Below are 16,638 nucleotides of genomic sequence, written 5' to 3'. Positions count from 1 at the left end.
TCCCCCCCCCCCCCCCCCCCCCCCCCCATAACAAATCTTTGCTGAGAAATTACTATGTATAGATTTCCTATTAGGCTGAAAATGATCCTTTAGATTTATTTCCCTTTTTTCTCAACTTCTTTTCTTTATTCCTTCCTTCTTTTCTTTATTCCTTCCTTCTGTTCAATAGCTTGTTGTGTGTGTGTGGCCCAGAGGGGAAATGAGATCTTGATGTGATAACTGTATTGTCTTCCAACAAGCAAAACTATTAATATTTGCAGTGTATCTAATTGTTTCTGTTAGGTCTAATACTTCTTATAATCTAATTCATCTTTCTGATGTTTTCACTTGCTTATGGCTTTATGGAGAGTAGGCATACAGTCACTTTGTTGAATTAAAATGGAATGAAATGGAAGCCCTTAGCATTTCTTTGAAGGCATTGAGAATGAATTTAGGAGGGGGAGGAACCGAATCGTGTATGGTATCAAATCAGATGACAATCATAATTTGTCTTCCAAAGTTTCTGGAAAACAGTGATAAATATGCTTTCAAATTACTTAGCTCATATTAACTCTATAAAAGTAAGTAATAACCGGGGTTTGCAATAAGAAGGGAAATAGATGGCCACATTCTGGCCAAACCTGAGGTTCTCAAGAGCCTGTCTTGAAGTATCCAAACTGCAAAGGGAAGTCTTGAACTATCATTCTTCAGCAGTGGCTAAAGTCTTTCTCTTTTGCCTCACTAATCACCATCTTGACACATTTCTAGAAAAAGCTAATTTTACATCATTACTTTCTGTGTTTTCTTCTTTTATTCAAATGTTCTCCTAATTTTTCAGATTGCATGATTTTTTTAAACAATGAACTCCAGGAATACTAATTACACAATTTGCATGAGTGTCAAGAAACTTTTTCTTAAGTATATAGAGATTAAATGATTTATTGTAATCTCCTTCCACTCTGATTAGTGTATTCAAAACACTATTTGAAAGAGACTATACTATGCTTTCCCCTTTTCCCATCTTGAAAAGAAAATGAGAAAACATGAGAATTCTTCACTTTGTGAGCTTCCATATTCTTTGTGATTTTGAAATGTGACAGAGTTTGTAAACAGTTCCTCACCTGTGGAGCTGCCTAGGGTAATGTATGTTGGTTCAAGGGAAGAGAAGACATTTCTTGCCTTTCCTGTGAGCCATCTGAATGAGAAGGCAGCAGTAACAAGGGCTGAGATGGTTTATTTGAATGGTGTGACTCTATGCCCCTATTTCCTCTTTTTGTAAGAACTAAAGCCCACCAGTCATACATTTTATAAAACCAGTTCCAATGAGGACCTATCAGCCATGGCCAAGATGTCCAAGAGTTGTCCTTAAATTGTTAGCTAATGCAGTCTGTCAACCCAGAACCGAGGGGTGATACTCAGGCAGGATCATCTAACAATCTCCTTCCCATCTCAATGAAATGCTGGGACATAAATTGTTGCTCTCCTCTGAGAGGACTCACTTATTTTTATTACAAGTAGATAAACCACTAAATTCTCTTGCTACCCCATTTGAGTGACTTGGTGTTTTAGATGTAGCATTAGATCTTGAACTGTGAAGTTCTTCTTATTTCATGATAGGTTCAAATCAAGAGAGGATTATGCATTTTCTTAGTTTGAGCCAAGCTTGATAAGTAAACATGCAATGTTTAAAAAAAAGTGTGTGTGGGGGGGTTCTTTACAAATAATTATCTGTCTAAAAGTATTCACTAAGCTTTATCCAGACACAGAAGTCTCATTGTACAATCCAAAACTGTATTTTGGGAGACAATATAAGGAGTCTCATACCAATTTTCCAAAGCACACTGTGTTCGCTTAAAGTAAGGCATGCTGGTGGGTAAGTGGAAGGACTGTGTGGTGGGATGGAAGCAGACAGCCAGCAGGAGAGTAGCAGTCATTGGGATAATAGGATAAAGGCATTGTGGGTTTCTATGGTAACCAGGGACCCCAGCTGTTCTCCTGCCCCAGCTCTCTGTAGAACAGCCCACCTGTGCTGAGTTTCACCCTGCTTTTGAAACAAATCTTTTATTGCCACATTAAATTGTACCAAGGATTCCAGTTCATGAAATAAGACCAATTACTTTAGCTGAGTCTAAATCTCTAGTGCACTTATCAAGAAATGTTTTTCTAATAAGTGCTGTAATTTTTCTTTTTAAAAGATACATTTGGAATGAATACGAAGAAAGAAAATACACTTTCATGCTACATTTAAAATTCATTAAGGTTGGCAGGGTGATTTGTTCAGGAAGTTAGTTGACTTGTTTTCCAGCTGAGTTCTGGGAATGGTCATGTCCTCTGTTGAGGAGGGTGAGGTGTTTGTAGGGGGTGCTACTGGTGGCTTAGCAAGGTTTCCAGTGGCCTTCCATTTCCTCCCTATGTCCTTGTTCTCTCTGCCACTTACAAGTTGTGGGTACATAGATAAGTTTCTGGATTCACTCTGTTCTAGTTTCCCCATCTGTACAAATAGAGGGGGGAGATAACTGAACTTACCTCATTCAACCTTTTGTCAGGATGGTCACATGATTTATATTAGAAGCTCTAATAATTGTGCTCAATAATATTTGCTCTTATCATAGTTATTCCTTTATTTCACCTCAGATATTTTATTTCCCTTCTAGTCTCAACATTTCTTCTAATTAACTTTAGAAAGTTTCTCCTGTTCATTTCTGTCCACTTGTTTACCTTAAACATGTTGTCTCACCCCAGCTAGACTGTAGAATGCATGAATGTGAATGGGCACACACTTCTTAAGAGATCTGTATAGTTTCAGGTCGAGACTGCAGCCTTGAAAAACGTTCCAGGGGGTGAAAAGGCTGAGACTAATTTGGGCCCTCTTAGAATCATAGGAGAGAGGGTCTTAACCACAGGGATGATAGTTACAGACATGTGTGTTACACTGGAGTTAGGGATCAAGCAGTGGACAAAACAGATCTGGCTTAAATTCCACTCCTACCAGTAATTATGCCCCAGGAAAATGTATTTGACTAAAGAATATCTTTAAATATCTTTAAAATGCAGCCAATAGTAATTTACAGGATTATTTGAGTATTAGATATAACACCTGAAAAGTACATAGTAAGTCCTTAATACTCAGTGGGCATTCACAATGGGAGCTCTTACTAATATCATCATTGTTGCTAATAACTGAAATAATATATTATTTGGCATAAAATTTATCTTAATGTGACAGGCAAGATTCTGATGTATAGTAAGTACCTTATTCCACAGGGCATAGATGTGAATGAATACTCAAGATATAATTTCCTCTTTTTTGGATCCTATTACATAAATAGTGCTAATCCTGGAGTAGAACAAATTTTGGACTGAAAAATAATGGAATAGTCAAAAAGTGCTAAGTACACAGTGAATTCATTAACACACTTTCCAGCCAAACATAACATGTATACACATATGCACACACACACGCACACACAAACACACAGTTATTCTAAGCATTGAGTCAGCTACTGGGTGAGAAAACACATGAAGTGCAAAGTTCAGAAAAATACTTCAAAATTTTTGTGAAAAATTTAATTGAAATATTTACCACATATATTTTCTACTAGAGCAAATGGGTTTCCTGAAGAAGAATTGGTTTTGTTACCTGTGCCGGAGCCACTAGTTCCAACTCTGAAGCTGACTCGGAGTTGAGGGCACTCTTCCCACTACTCAGTTCCGGTTGAGATCTGTGCTCTGAAGACCTGTGATGGATACATTAAGGAAATTAATGTACATCAAGAAACAAATTCAGCTAGAAATCTAGCCAAGACCCTTACTTAATGTGGATCCTTGAAAGCCATGCAAAGCTCTCATTAGAATTCTGATGAGAAAGGTAATTTTTAAAAATTTCTATTATAGTGACCACTTTCACAGTTTATGTGGCTATAATTGCTAGGTGTTACTGTTTTTTATTAATTTAGAGTTAGACTGACTTATGGGAAGAAAAAATAATAAATGCAATGCCATTTTTGTTAGAGAAAACTCCACTTCATGAAAAAACAGTGTGTTTATTTTTTGGGGGGAGGGACACAGGTCACTAAATATCTTCATGTAGAATTTAAGGTGTCATAATAAGTGGTCAGGTGCAAGGTAGCAGGAAGCTGAAACAGGTATTGCCCTTTAGCAAGCTTCAAAAACATGGTAAAACCCAGGAAAGCAGATGTCTTCAGGGGTATTTATGGATATTCTTTTTTTTTTTTTTTTTTTTTTTTTTTTAGAGAGAGAGAGAGAGAGAGAGAGAGAGAGAATTTTTTTTTTTTTAATATCCACTTTTCAGTTATTGGCGGACACAACATCTTTGTTGGTATGTGGTGCTGAGGATCGAACCCGGGCCGCACGCATGCCAGGCGAGCGCGCCACCGCTCGAGCCACATCCCCAGCCCTATGGATATTCTTAATTATTGCATTACCTTAGAGTGGATGATAGAGAAAGCCAGAAAAGTTTACCTGAATAACCTGAAAAATTTAACTACGATTTATGTGATATATTGAATATGCTAACACATGCTCACACATACATAAATCTCTCTTTTGATTAATGGCTCAGTAACACATTCAGAAAAGCATTCACAAATATTGAATTCTGAACTTTCTCAAATTCTTATTGACTGAATTGACTTAATTTTGGACAATTCAGATAAAAATTTAGAGTCAGTGGTAGTTAAGTTTCTGGTATTAAAGTCTTACCATAAGAGCTCTTTCGATCCCGTTCTAGATGAACATGATTTTCTCTCTGCCATTGGATGCCCCTTGCTATTTCGCTCTCCATGAAACTTAACATCATCCCATTTTTCCAGTTGGGTTTGAATGTCTACTAAGAAGAAAGGAAGAGGGTAAGGGAGCTCAGGAAAGAGCATGAGGTACAGAGAGAAGAGACATTAATTAAAATTGAGAAGTCTTATCCAAGTGAACTTTACTCAGTTTGTCTCCTCAAGATCCAAGACCAATCTTTTCAATGAGGCATAAAATTAATTAAAACATGTGCAGCTAAATAAAAGTGATACCTCTTAAGGTAAACTGGATTGTTTTTACAACTGAAGCAGTCAAGTTGTTTTACTCGGAATTATTATATCAAGGGCTATGTGTATTTTTCAATTCTGAGCGTGAGTCCATGAGATCTGGTGTGGGATGTGCATATGGAGTCCTGTCTACCAGCCTCCAGTTAAAGAGATGACTTTAGGACACTTCCAACATGTTTCTAGAAAGAAATTTTGCTTAAGGAGGTGAACTCTGATGTTAAATTTTAAAACCTGGTTTCTCACTTATTTCAGAATGGTGATGATTAAATGAGACAAAATATGTGCAAAATATAGAATGGGTCCCTGGACCTTGTCAGCCAACAATAAGTGGTAGCTATTATTATTGTCTTGGATATAGACTTAAAGCTGTTATGCGCCACTGTTTTGTCTGGCTGCCTCTGGGCCTAGTGTTAGAGTTGTTTACTTTTGTCTCTTTCTTGTTCTAGACTGAGAGCTCCTAGAGAGCAAGTTACTTTTATTTGTAACTCTCCTTCCTAGCATGGTGCTTGGCATCTCTCAAGAACTCAGTACATGCTGGTTGAATGTGTAAATGAGTGAGTCAACACCAATTATGCAAAGTCGAGCTCCCAGCAGCATTCAGTTCAAGCACAAAAGCAGCTCTGTCCTGCTCAGTTTCCTACATGGACTTCATCTTTTCTACTTCTTTGTTCACTGTTTTAAAATCATCTGCAGAACTTTGCTATTGTATCAACTCCAGCAAGGCAAAGCTAAACAGCAGCCACCACACACTGTTGCCCTACCTAAATCTAAGGATGAAGTCTCAGACCCTCTGAGAGGCTGGCCTCTCTGCTCAGCATCTGCGCTGATGAGGTCAGATCCATCAGCCTTTTTCTTGAGGGATGAAGTTTTTGATGAGGACTCCAATTTCTTGGCTTTGGTTTGGGTTTGAGACACTGGTTCACTCAGGTCCAGGAGATCCAAGCCTGTGGTCAACACTATCAGAAATGGAAGAGGTTTAAGATAAATTCATTTACTGTACTGTACTTACTTTTTAAAAATAGGTTTCAGTTGGGTACAGAGAGATCTTGTGTTCATAAGATAGGTTAGAATCACCAAATTACCTTGGCTCACCATTGATTTATAAAGACAATTTGTTAGTTCACCTCATGTTCCCCTAGATTTGGCACAGCACAAACCAGTGAGTTAGGACTTAGACCAGCTTTTGCAGCAATGAATGAAATTAAGATGATAAAATTGAATCTGAGTTCAGGTACAATTTACTTGTTTTGCTTCTTTTTTAGCAAAAGTTTATTTTAGAATGAGGTATTTCCAGAGAATAATCTATCATGTTCAGAAATTTAGTGAAGTTTCTGAATGTCTTCATGTTTTAATTTTAAACAGCAAAGTATATGGGGGATAAAAATGCTGTTAATCATCCTTTATTTAATTAAGCAGTTCAATCAGAAAATGGCATGCTGTTTGGGCTCACACTGGAGAGGTGTTTTGTAATCCATAGCTGATGAATAGGTACACATGTTAATGCTTTTGCTATTTAATATGCAAATTTAAATTTCAATGTAACCAGCTATAAAACTGTTACACTTTTATTTCCTAGCAGGTTGATTACATTGTATTTAATACTCTAATGAAGGCAGAAACAATTATTTGTTCCAATGCAAACTAGGCAAATGAGAATTTAAAAGGCAAGCTTTGTTAACCCTTTATTCTCCTTTATAGTGCAAGTAAGTAGTATTGGACTAGCTCATTGTGAGAAATAGAAAAGTCCAGTTAGAGAAGGTCCCTCCAGCCTCCCTCTCCATAAACCCCTGATATTTCACTGCCTCAGCACCAGAGCACACCTGGTACCCTTCTGGCCTAAGATGTCTTCATCCAGGTAGTTTTGGAAGCCACTGAAGGACAGAGAAACCCCTGACATTAAACCTCCCTGGCCCAGTCTACAGTGATGGCACCATGCCTCTTTTTAAATAACCCAGCTAGCTTTTCCTCTTAGTGGAGAACAGATTTTTGTTGAAGTCTCAACACCCTTCCGTCTGTTCTGCCCTCCTGTCACTCAAAAGAAGCTTCAGGGTTCCACTGAACTTTCAGGATTTCTTTAGTACTCCACCACTTTCAAGAGCTAACCATTCTTACAAAATCCTTAGAATGGCAGTCACTATTCACTCTTGGTAATCTTGTTTTCTAATTTCAATTCCAAATCATAGAGGTTAGCTATTGTTGGTGAAGTACAGAGATCTGACTCTATCACTGCTAAGTAGAAGGACTTGGGGCAAGTTTCTTGATCAGTTTGAATCTCAGTTTCCTCATCTGAAAAATTGGGGAATTAATAGTCTTTTAGGTATGAGATGAGGATTAAATGATGTAATTTGTGTAAAGTACCAGAATTATGATAGGTACTCGGTAAATATTATTTGTAGACTGTGGGTAAGTATGAAGCTCAGTGGTAGATCACTTGCCTAAAATGCACAAAGCCTTGGGTTTGATCCTCAGCACTGCAAAAATTAAAAAATGAAATAAAATAAAATGATATTTCTATTGTTGGGAGGTAAATTTGGGATTTTTTTTTTCCTCCTGTTTCTATTTCAGGGCAGAATCAGATCCATACGCTGATAGAGGAAACACTATTGGGAATAAAACTGAGGATGAGGCAAAGATATTGGTTCTACAGAGGATTCTACGAAATAAATTTATCATAAAATGGCCTGAAACTGTCAGCTTATCTGAACCGAGTCTTCCTGAGAAGATGGGAGCCATTTTCCAACACTGAGATGCTCTGAGATATGGGGAGTGTTTTGTGGTTTAAAAATCTTTGAATGTGGAGGGAAAGAAATATTTTTTTAGAATTAAATTGCTTAGCTTTATGTCAAAAATGTAAGTATGGCAGGCAGCCAGGATAAGTCAGGACACCACATAGTTCACACCAAATGATTGGTTAAATAGACCACTGTTAGTTTGGCAAGGACTTTAGGCCCAATGTGATTTTCTTATAATAGAAGGAAGGAAGCCGATGACCGTCTCTGAAATGTCATATATATCTTTTTATTAATTCTACCATCAATTAAGAATTCATCACTCCTAGACTTCTTTTAGAAGCAAATTATATAGGAATCATTTACTTGTACATCAGAAGTCCATTTGTTGCAAAATAATAACCAGTGAGCATTAATTTAATTCTATCCCTGCTTCTCACCATATGGAATAAACGAATTACTCAAAGAGTGAATTGCTAATTCAAACTAGGCTCAGTAACAGTTTTTTCCTCTCCAAAGTGTCCTGGGTACTTCCTGAATTTGTTCTGAGCTCTAGGTCCCTTTTTTCTTTCTCTGCAAAGGTGAAACCAATGCTCAGCTCCCACAAAGACCTTATTTGTTTCCCAGTTGATGAAAGAGATGACTTGGAGGTCACATGGCAAGCTTTGAAGCTGAGAAAGTCTCTAAGAACCACAATTTTGAAAACATAACATGGGGACAGTCTTCCACTATCTGGAGGAAAAAAAATGGCAGTTTGGTGGGTGTGTTAGCTATTGTTGGTGAAGTCCAGAGATCTGACTAACCTTCATGTGTGTCTCTTTTAGTTAATGATTAGAAATAAGGGTCTTATGGGTCCACATGTGCTTCAAAGATGATGTGCCTAGGCATTGAAGGGGGTACGTGCTTTGCTGATACCTTAAAATCAATAAAAAAATTATACACATGAAGGTTTGGGTTCCAGTACTCCTGTGCTTAAAATGAGATCATGAAGGATAACTTCCTTCCGTCATGGATGTGAAAATGTATGTATGGGTGGGTACACATGCATGTGTATATCTGTATGCAAAGCCAATAAAATATCTTCTAGGTATAATCTTATTTTCTCATATACATATTTTTCTACATGGAACATAGGTCAGTCACCACTCGGTTCATAAGCTGCAGGCACCCTTTGTCCAAAGGAATTCATTCCTACTGGGGGAATCCCCAACTCAGTGAGTTCTGAACAGCTCCATCTTGTCCTGGTCATCCCTTTTGTACTTTGTCCTGTCTTTACCACCTAAGGTCAGCTAACCCAGTTTGGTGTCCTGAAATTAAGCAGCCCTTATACATAAAATAAAGCAGCTCAGGACAGTAATTAGGACTGCCTGGGTTCAAATCTTGACCTTGCCACACATTAGCTGTGTGACTGGGCAAGCTACTTAATCCCTCTGAACCTTAGTTTCTGCTTGTCTAAAATGAGAACGAAACTCGACTTCATAAAGCATTAAATGAAGCACTTTAAATCTCTTAGAATTATATTAGAAGCATAGTGATAATTATAATTCAAATATATGTTACAGTATAATCGCATGAGTTCTTGTAAGAGGGAGTCCGAAGGGTCAGAATCAGAGAGGGAGGTGTGAGAGTTCACTGAGGTGCAGCTGGTTTTGAAAATGGAAGGTTTACAGATGGTTTTGAAGATGCTACACTGCTGATTTTGAAGACAGAAGGAGAGAGAAGCTAAAAATTTTCAGGTGACTTCTAGAAATTGGAAAAGGCAAGGAATCAAATTCTGTCCTAGACCCTCCTGAAAAGAATGTAGTCTTGATGACATCTTGATTGGAGGACTTCTGACTTTCAGAACTTTAAGATAATAAAATTATTTAGGCCATTAAATTTGTGGTAGCAGGAAACTAATACATCTGGTATGTCAATGCTCATGCCAGGTCTCAAATATAGGTCTGTCACTCTAAACCTGTGTTCTTCCTCTCTAGACTGCCTCTGAACTTGAAGGTAGTGTGCAGACTCTATTATTTATGTATTTATTATCTCCTAATTATTTGGCAGCTTGCATATCTGAGGTATGATTCACATAATTGGCAATCTCAGAAACTTTTTAAAAAATTCTTCTTCTTTTTAGTGGACAGAATGCCTATATTTTATTTTTATGTGGTGCTGAGGATGGAACCCAGTGCCTCACACATGCTAAGCAAGCACTCTGCCACTGAGCTACAGCCCCAGCCCCAGAAACTTTTTTTTTGAATAAACTGATTCCAATGGATAAAATTTCCTGAAGATGGAAGATAATACATTACTAAAGTATTTGTTTCCGACTCTCTCAAAAATTGAAGTTCACAGCCTACTGAATTGGAAGACTCCCACAGGGCACTGCAAATGCATGTGAATACTAACTTCTGCTTAGAACAGAGTGGAATAACACGTGCTCTGAAGCCCTGTTTTGATACTTTGGTGTTAAGCTATTAATACCACTACAGTGTAATGAGGCATAGCTTCAATGGTTGGCAATCCCAGAAACTTTCAAATAGATATGTCAAATAGATAAAATATATTTGACAGGGCTGGGATTGTGGCTCAGCAGTAGAACACTTGCCTAGTATGTGTGAGGCTCTGGCTTTGATCCTCAGCACCACATAAAAATAAATAAATAAAATAAAGATATTGTGTCCAACTACAGCTAAAAAATAAATATTAAAAATATATATATTTGACTTATTGAATAAACTTTTCCTTTTTATTGGAATATGTCATTAAAATGTTTCCCCACATTTCTAAACTCTCTTGAGAGCCATGCCATTCATTGGTTCATGACCACTTGAGCTTCATAAAAATTCATTTTGTAAATATTACACTAATTTTGCAGTTAAGATGTTTTATTAGGTGGCTGTGGCAAGATTGTGAATGTTTTTAAGGGTAGTTCTTTCCTTTAATATAAATAGAGGTCCCAAATGTAGGTATGCAAACCCCAAATGAAGGAGTGAGATTAATTTTTTTTTTAACTGTGGAAAATGTTCCCTCTAAAGTAACTATTCACCTACTGGTTCAAGTTTATGGATAAAATAGTTTAGATTGTGTAACTTGATAAATGCAAACCAAGGACTCTTGTTTTTCTTCTTGATCTTTAGCAAAGAGGCTTTCTGTGCTTTAACATATATCAGATTTATTGGGAGATTATAGCAATGAGTTATTGTTGTAAGTTTTATAGTATTATTATGCTATAATATAATCACGCTCAAAATATCTATTGCCTAGCTATTTTCAGAGCAGTTCATACATGAATCTTTATATAAGATGTATTTACCTGCCATTTAAAAATCAAGGATGTAGCAATTATTTTAACTTACTTATCATCTAGGAATACAGTTTGAGAGGGCCAAAAAATTAGCTATCTACCTGAATTACAAATGAATTAAAGGGAATTTACAATATTAATTGAGAAAAAATGGAAAGCATCCTTATTTTGTCAACTTTAGGTTGTCATCATTGGATGACAAAAAGTTAATCCTAATGTAGAAGCAAGCATAAAGTAAAAAAAGATAATTCAAGCAACTAAAAATTATAATAAAAATTTCTATGAGGCACAAAAATGTTCTTTCAGTGCCTGTAGAGATAAAAAAAATTTGATCATCTGATCTTTGAAAAAATATTTCCTATATTGTTTACTTTGCATTGATTTATATAAGAACTATACTCTTTAGGGATTTAAAAATTACAGTGTTTCTGCACTGAGATATACTTTTAAGATTAAAAGACATTCTATTCAATATGAGTCTTTTTTCAGATAAAAATCTGCATGAATCAGACATACTCAACATCTAGGCTGAAAAAGAAAAAAACAAACAACCACCCCCCCCAAAACCCCCAATAGTCTGCAGTCCCAGAACACCATTTTTCAGATTCCTACTTTGAAGAATTTTATGGATTGAATGATGTGCCCCCTCCATTCTGATGCTGGAGTCCTTACACCTTGGAGTGTAACCTCATATGGAAAAAGAATATTGGAAATGTAATTAAAGATGAGGTTTAAAGTGTTGCAACTTCAAAATGATTAGTGTCCTTTTAACAAAGGAATATCTGGACATAGAGGAGGACATGCAGATAGGGAGACACACATGCAGACAAACACCATGTAAAAGTTGAAGCTATGCTGTCACAAACTATGGACTACCAGAAAGAAAGGAGAAGAGCGACCTGGAACAGGTCCTTCCTGATAACCCTTATGTGCATGGCCCTGCTGACACCATGATGTTGGGCTTCTAGCCCCCAGAACTGTGTGATAATTAGATTCTGTTGTTAACCTACTCAGATTGTGGTACTTTGTCACAGCAGCCCTAGGAAGCTAGTATAGAGGACAATGCTGTATATATTGTTATTGCAAGAAATTAGACCTTCTTTTGATGTTTTCCCTCTAATATTTTGTAGGTCTCTCTTTAATGTTAGAAAACCAAAGTGAAAAGTAGCTTTTGATTCATATCTTAAATTGCTGTGTGTGTGTGTGTGTGTGTGTGTGGTGTGTGTGGTGTGTTGGGGGGCGTCCTTCCTAAGTGATTTTGTTTTCTCATCCTTGAGAATTAGAAAGTGAAGAGCAACTTCTTAGTGGATCCAGTTCTCATGGATCTGCCTGCAGTTAGATACAAAACTTTGTATTTTCTGGAATAGTTTTGCAGTTTTGGGAGGCTGAGTTCCAGTTTTATAAATCAGGAAGCTGAATCTGATTTGATAAAATAAGAACTTAATTTCCTGTCTAGAATATACCAAGTATTATTTTCTTGATTACTCAAAGTGATAGTTGAATTTAGAAAATAATTGCTTTAATGTGATATTACAAAAAATAATGCAATTGGAAAGGGAAGTGTCAGGAATACTGTTTTCACCTGATATCTAACAGGAATAGTCGTATCAGATACACAGTATTAATGACTTTCATATGTTGCTTTGCTTAATCTTCTCAGGTCACTTATGAGATACAGATCTTACAATTGTTAGAGAAGGAAACTGAGACTTAGCTATTTCTAGAGAGATGAGGAACCTTATTAGCTTTCCCACAGTTACAGAGTTTTAGGCTGTATTCCCACATAAGGCACTTGTAACATTAGTTTCTCTTATTGTTGTAATTTTTAGCATTTTGGTAGAATCTCAAATTCCTTCTTCTCCGATTTCCTTCACTTTGAAATATAATCAAAATGCATATGCCACCAGCAGAGGCTGTGATGGCACATGAAAGAAATTAAACAAGAGAGCATGTGATTATTGTCTTTTTCCTTTAAATTCTGTACTACATAGTCAACATAATCTTTGATTCTAAACATCATTTTTTTTTTCATTCTTCTTTGAATGACATACCTTTGACTGTGTATTTCGACCAGATGAAGTCAGTGCAAAAATCTGCCTTTGCTAAAGAAGTATCATTCATACCAGAGGCTGCCTTCATTCTTTGGGTTGAGACTTTGAAGTGCCTGTTCCTACGTGTGCCAGGCACCGAGCAGATGATAGTTTACTCGTTGAGTATATTTAATTCCAGAAGAATGTACAGACAGATGGGAACATTCAAATAATTTGTAAAAGGGAGAAAGGAATACATTTGCCAGAAAATGAAACTGACTTTTTACTGTCCTCTGGTTGTAGGACATTTTAATTGTCATTTGAAGCCACTTGGAAAGACTACTCCATTTATATTTTACTGCAATATTTCCAGAGATAATTGGGCCATCAACCAGAACTTACTTTGAGACAGATGCTTTTGTTTGAATGAGATGCAACTTGAAATGCAAAGATGTAAATGTAAAATGACACATAGAAAAATTAATTGCTAACAGTGGTACACTTATGGTCAGCAAAATTATTTGGGTGATATGCATTGTAGTTTCTTATATAATAAAAAGCAATTTACTAGTTGTGCTGAGTAGTACATGTTCTAAAGTTTCATTTGGTTGCAAACATCATTCCTGACTTAAAATGCCTAGAAGGAAAAAATGTGCATTTCACTATAGTTAAAACAAATTCTAACTGAGGCACTAGTTAAAAGTGAAAAATTTACCAGCTGTATTGGACGTTACTGGCCTTGCAATTGCCTCCGATTTGGTTTCACAGAGAAAGTCATCGATGGAGGGGCTCAGGAGGGGTCTGCTTTCTTGTTGCTCATTCACCAGCTGAGAACAAATGAACACAGGTGTCAAAGGGCTTTGTTAAACTGCAGAATCAGATGAATTAAAATGCAGCCTTGCAACAAAATGGGAATAGCAAACCTATCAAAAAATAAAAACATACATAAATAAATAATGGGGTGGGAGCAAGAAAGAAAAAAATACTAAAGGGTGGGAATGAGTCTTTTAGCATTATCAATGTATTTCTGATCTAGCCAAGTTTGATATTTAAAGCTTAAGTCTGTAATTCTCTCCCTCTTGCAGTAGTTTTAGAATTATCCTCTAATTTTAATATGTGGAAAATGACACTTATTGAATTACAGAGCCAATTCTCTTCCTCGCTTGGACAGAATGCTCCTACTGAAATCTGAAGCGGCGGCTGCAGACTCTGAGGTGACAAGCTCTGGTAAGGGCTGGTTAGTTGGTGTCTGTGTGGTACAAACTCATGGATCAATGTGTATGGATGAACATTCTCCTTTCCTTCCTCTTTAAAAAAGGTTTAGTCACCTAAAACACACCCTGAACATTTCCTCGGAATACTTTTGTAGTATGAAACAAATGCTGTTTGAAGAGATAGAAAATAGTACATTAACCATATAGATATATAGTTTATGTTTGTGAAAATCTATTTGTAAAATAGATCCCTGTAAATCCAATCATATTTTTTCCATTAGCTTATTCTATAACTTCTGCAATCTTTCAGGTAGATTTTTTAGTGGGTACTTAGTTATCAGTGTCAGCCCACTATTTACTTTCAGTTATTCCGCACCTCTTTGAATTTAGACTTTCTCTGGTTAAGGGGGAAATATGTTATGATACATAATCCATGAATCCCTAAATTAACTGGCTTCATTTTTCAGGAGTGGCAGAGATATTTAGTTTTCTATTTGTCATGTGGAAAAGATGTGCATTAAAGTCTCTAGAATTCACTTGTATTTCAAGAGACATAATAAGAAACCAAGTGCTTTGGAATTACCAAATCAAAATATTTTGGGATTCTACTCACTTCACTTCATTGACTCTTTGGCATAGTCGGTGGTATTCTAGTTTAGAGCTGTTGGAAGATGCAAGGGACCTCAATATTAACACATATAGAGAGAAAAGTTACAATTCTGTTATTTCTAAAAGAGCAATATGGAAGTATTTTGTGGTCATTCAGACCACAAACCTTTCGTACTTTAACATATTTCATGCTATTATTTAAACATAGGTAAATATCAGATCTCCATAAGAGCTCAAAATTTTGATATAGAGTGGGAAATCTGTTTTTCATACATATTAATTTGTGAATGTTATTGAGAGATAAGCATCGAGAATGCCCTTGTCCTTTTAGTTTCCAAGTTACAATGACAGATATTTCTTCAATTTTTGTTTGAGTGTCTAGAATCTCACAAATTTTACTAGGAACGAAATTTCCAAGATCTGCTTGGGTTTTAAATTTATTATTATTATTATTATTATTATTTTTGAACGTGCCTTTAAAATGGGAGTAAAACTCTGAATCTTTGCAGTTTGCTTTCTGAATTTGAATGATCTTGGGTACCACTCATCTTCTTCATATTGAAATATTTTTAAATGTTGAGGGGTTATGAGACTCCCATGCTTATGAATAAAATATACTTGGGTTTTTGTAAATACCACAGTATATTTGAATTTAGGAGTTATTATAATATTTTTCTGGCATAAAACTAAATTTTATTATTGGTAAGTATAGTTGAAAGCAGTGGTATAGAATATAATATACTAGAAAATGAAGAGATGAATAAATTTCAGTGATTCTGTGAATTCTTGTGATTGGTGATTAGTGTCCCAGAATCTGTCTCTCATTTTTAGGTAGTAAACTGTAGGTATGTATTAGTTCCCACATATTAATGCATATATCCTGGTAAAATTTACTCTTTAAACCATATGTGCTTAGTGCAACAAACCCTTCTAGTGTGGTACCACTACAGTGATATGGTCCTGATTTGCAATGTCAAATGGGATCTGAATTCTGCTGTGTCATAATCATTCATGGAAGATAAACACCACCATCAAATAAGGCACCACACTACTCATGCAATTTATTTTAATAGGCTTGCACTTAATGGAACAGTGCATTCTGATTACTGGCCTCTGGTACTAGGTCTTACTGACCCAGTGGCTAAAGTGAATAAGGCACAAAGAATACATTGTTGACTCAGTCAACACAGCTGTGACTTGAAAAGGTATGAAAAAGTATGATGTCATAACTATCTCTTTGATAACCATTATTTCTCTGATGAAAAATATAATTTCATTAACAGATAACTAATAATAACTGTGTCCTTTTAGTCATGATTTTGAAAATACAGGTTGAGTATCTCTTCTTTGAAATCAGAAGTGTTTCAGATTTCTGATCTTTTTGGAATATTTGCATATATAGGTTGTGTGTATGTGTTTATATATATTATATATGTATATATGCGTATATATACATATATACGCATATATACATAATATATAATGAGATGTCTTAGGGATGAGACTCAAGTCTAAATACAAAATGCATTTATGTTTCACATATACCTCATGCACATAGGCTGAAGATAATTTTGTACAGTGCCTCTGTTTTGATTGTAACTGGTCATGAGGTTAAATATGAAGTTTTCCATTTGTGGCATCATGTTGATTCTCAAAAAGTTTTGGAATTTGGCATTTCAGATTTCAGATTTTTGGGTTAAGGATACTCAACCTATATCAATTTTAATGTAG

At 36.0% G+C, this 16,638-nt stretch overlaps 1 protein-coding gene across 20 annotated transcripts in view; it reads right to left on the bottom strand.

The window, feature by feature from the left end:
- The window catches only part of Pex5l (peroxisomal biogenesis factor 5 like), a 228,469-nt gene that overhangs the window by 81,625 nt on the left and 130,206 nt on the right, over positions 1–16,638 (bottom strand). For 12 of the 20 annotated variants that reach the window (XM_048814237.1, XM_048814243.1, XM_048814242.1 and 9 more), the window contains 4 exons: positions 13,800–13,911; positions 5,795–5,989; positions 4,702–4,828; positions 3,620–3,716 (listed from right to left, as the gene is read on the bottom strand). In XM_048814237.1, the coding sequence (XP_048670194.1) occupies positions 3,620–3,716; positions 4,702–4,828; positions 5,795–5,989; positions 13,800–13,911 (531 nt within the window). The remainder of the gene's footprint in view (positions 1–3,619; positions 3,717–4,701; positions 4,829–5,794; positions 5,990–13,799; positions 13,912–16,638) is intronic. The other 8 variants (XM_015494335.2, XM_015494330.2, XM_015494333.2 and 5 more) reach the window with 1 other exon arrangement.

This window comes from Marmota marmota, unplaced genomic scaffold (genome assembly GCF_001458135.2).
Source record: "Marmota marmota marmota unplaced genomic scaffold, marMar, whole genome shotgun sequence".
Lineage (NCBI taxonomy): Eukaryota > Metazoa > Chordata > Mammalia > Rodentia > Sciuridae > Marmota > Marmota marmota.
This window is presented reverse-complemented; position numbering and strand designations above follow the sequence as displayed.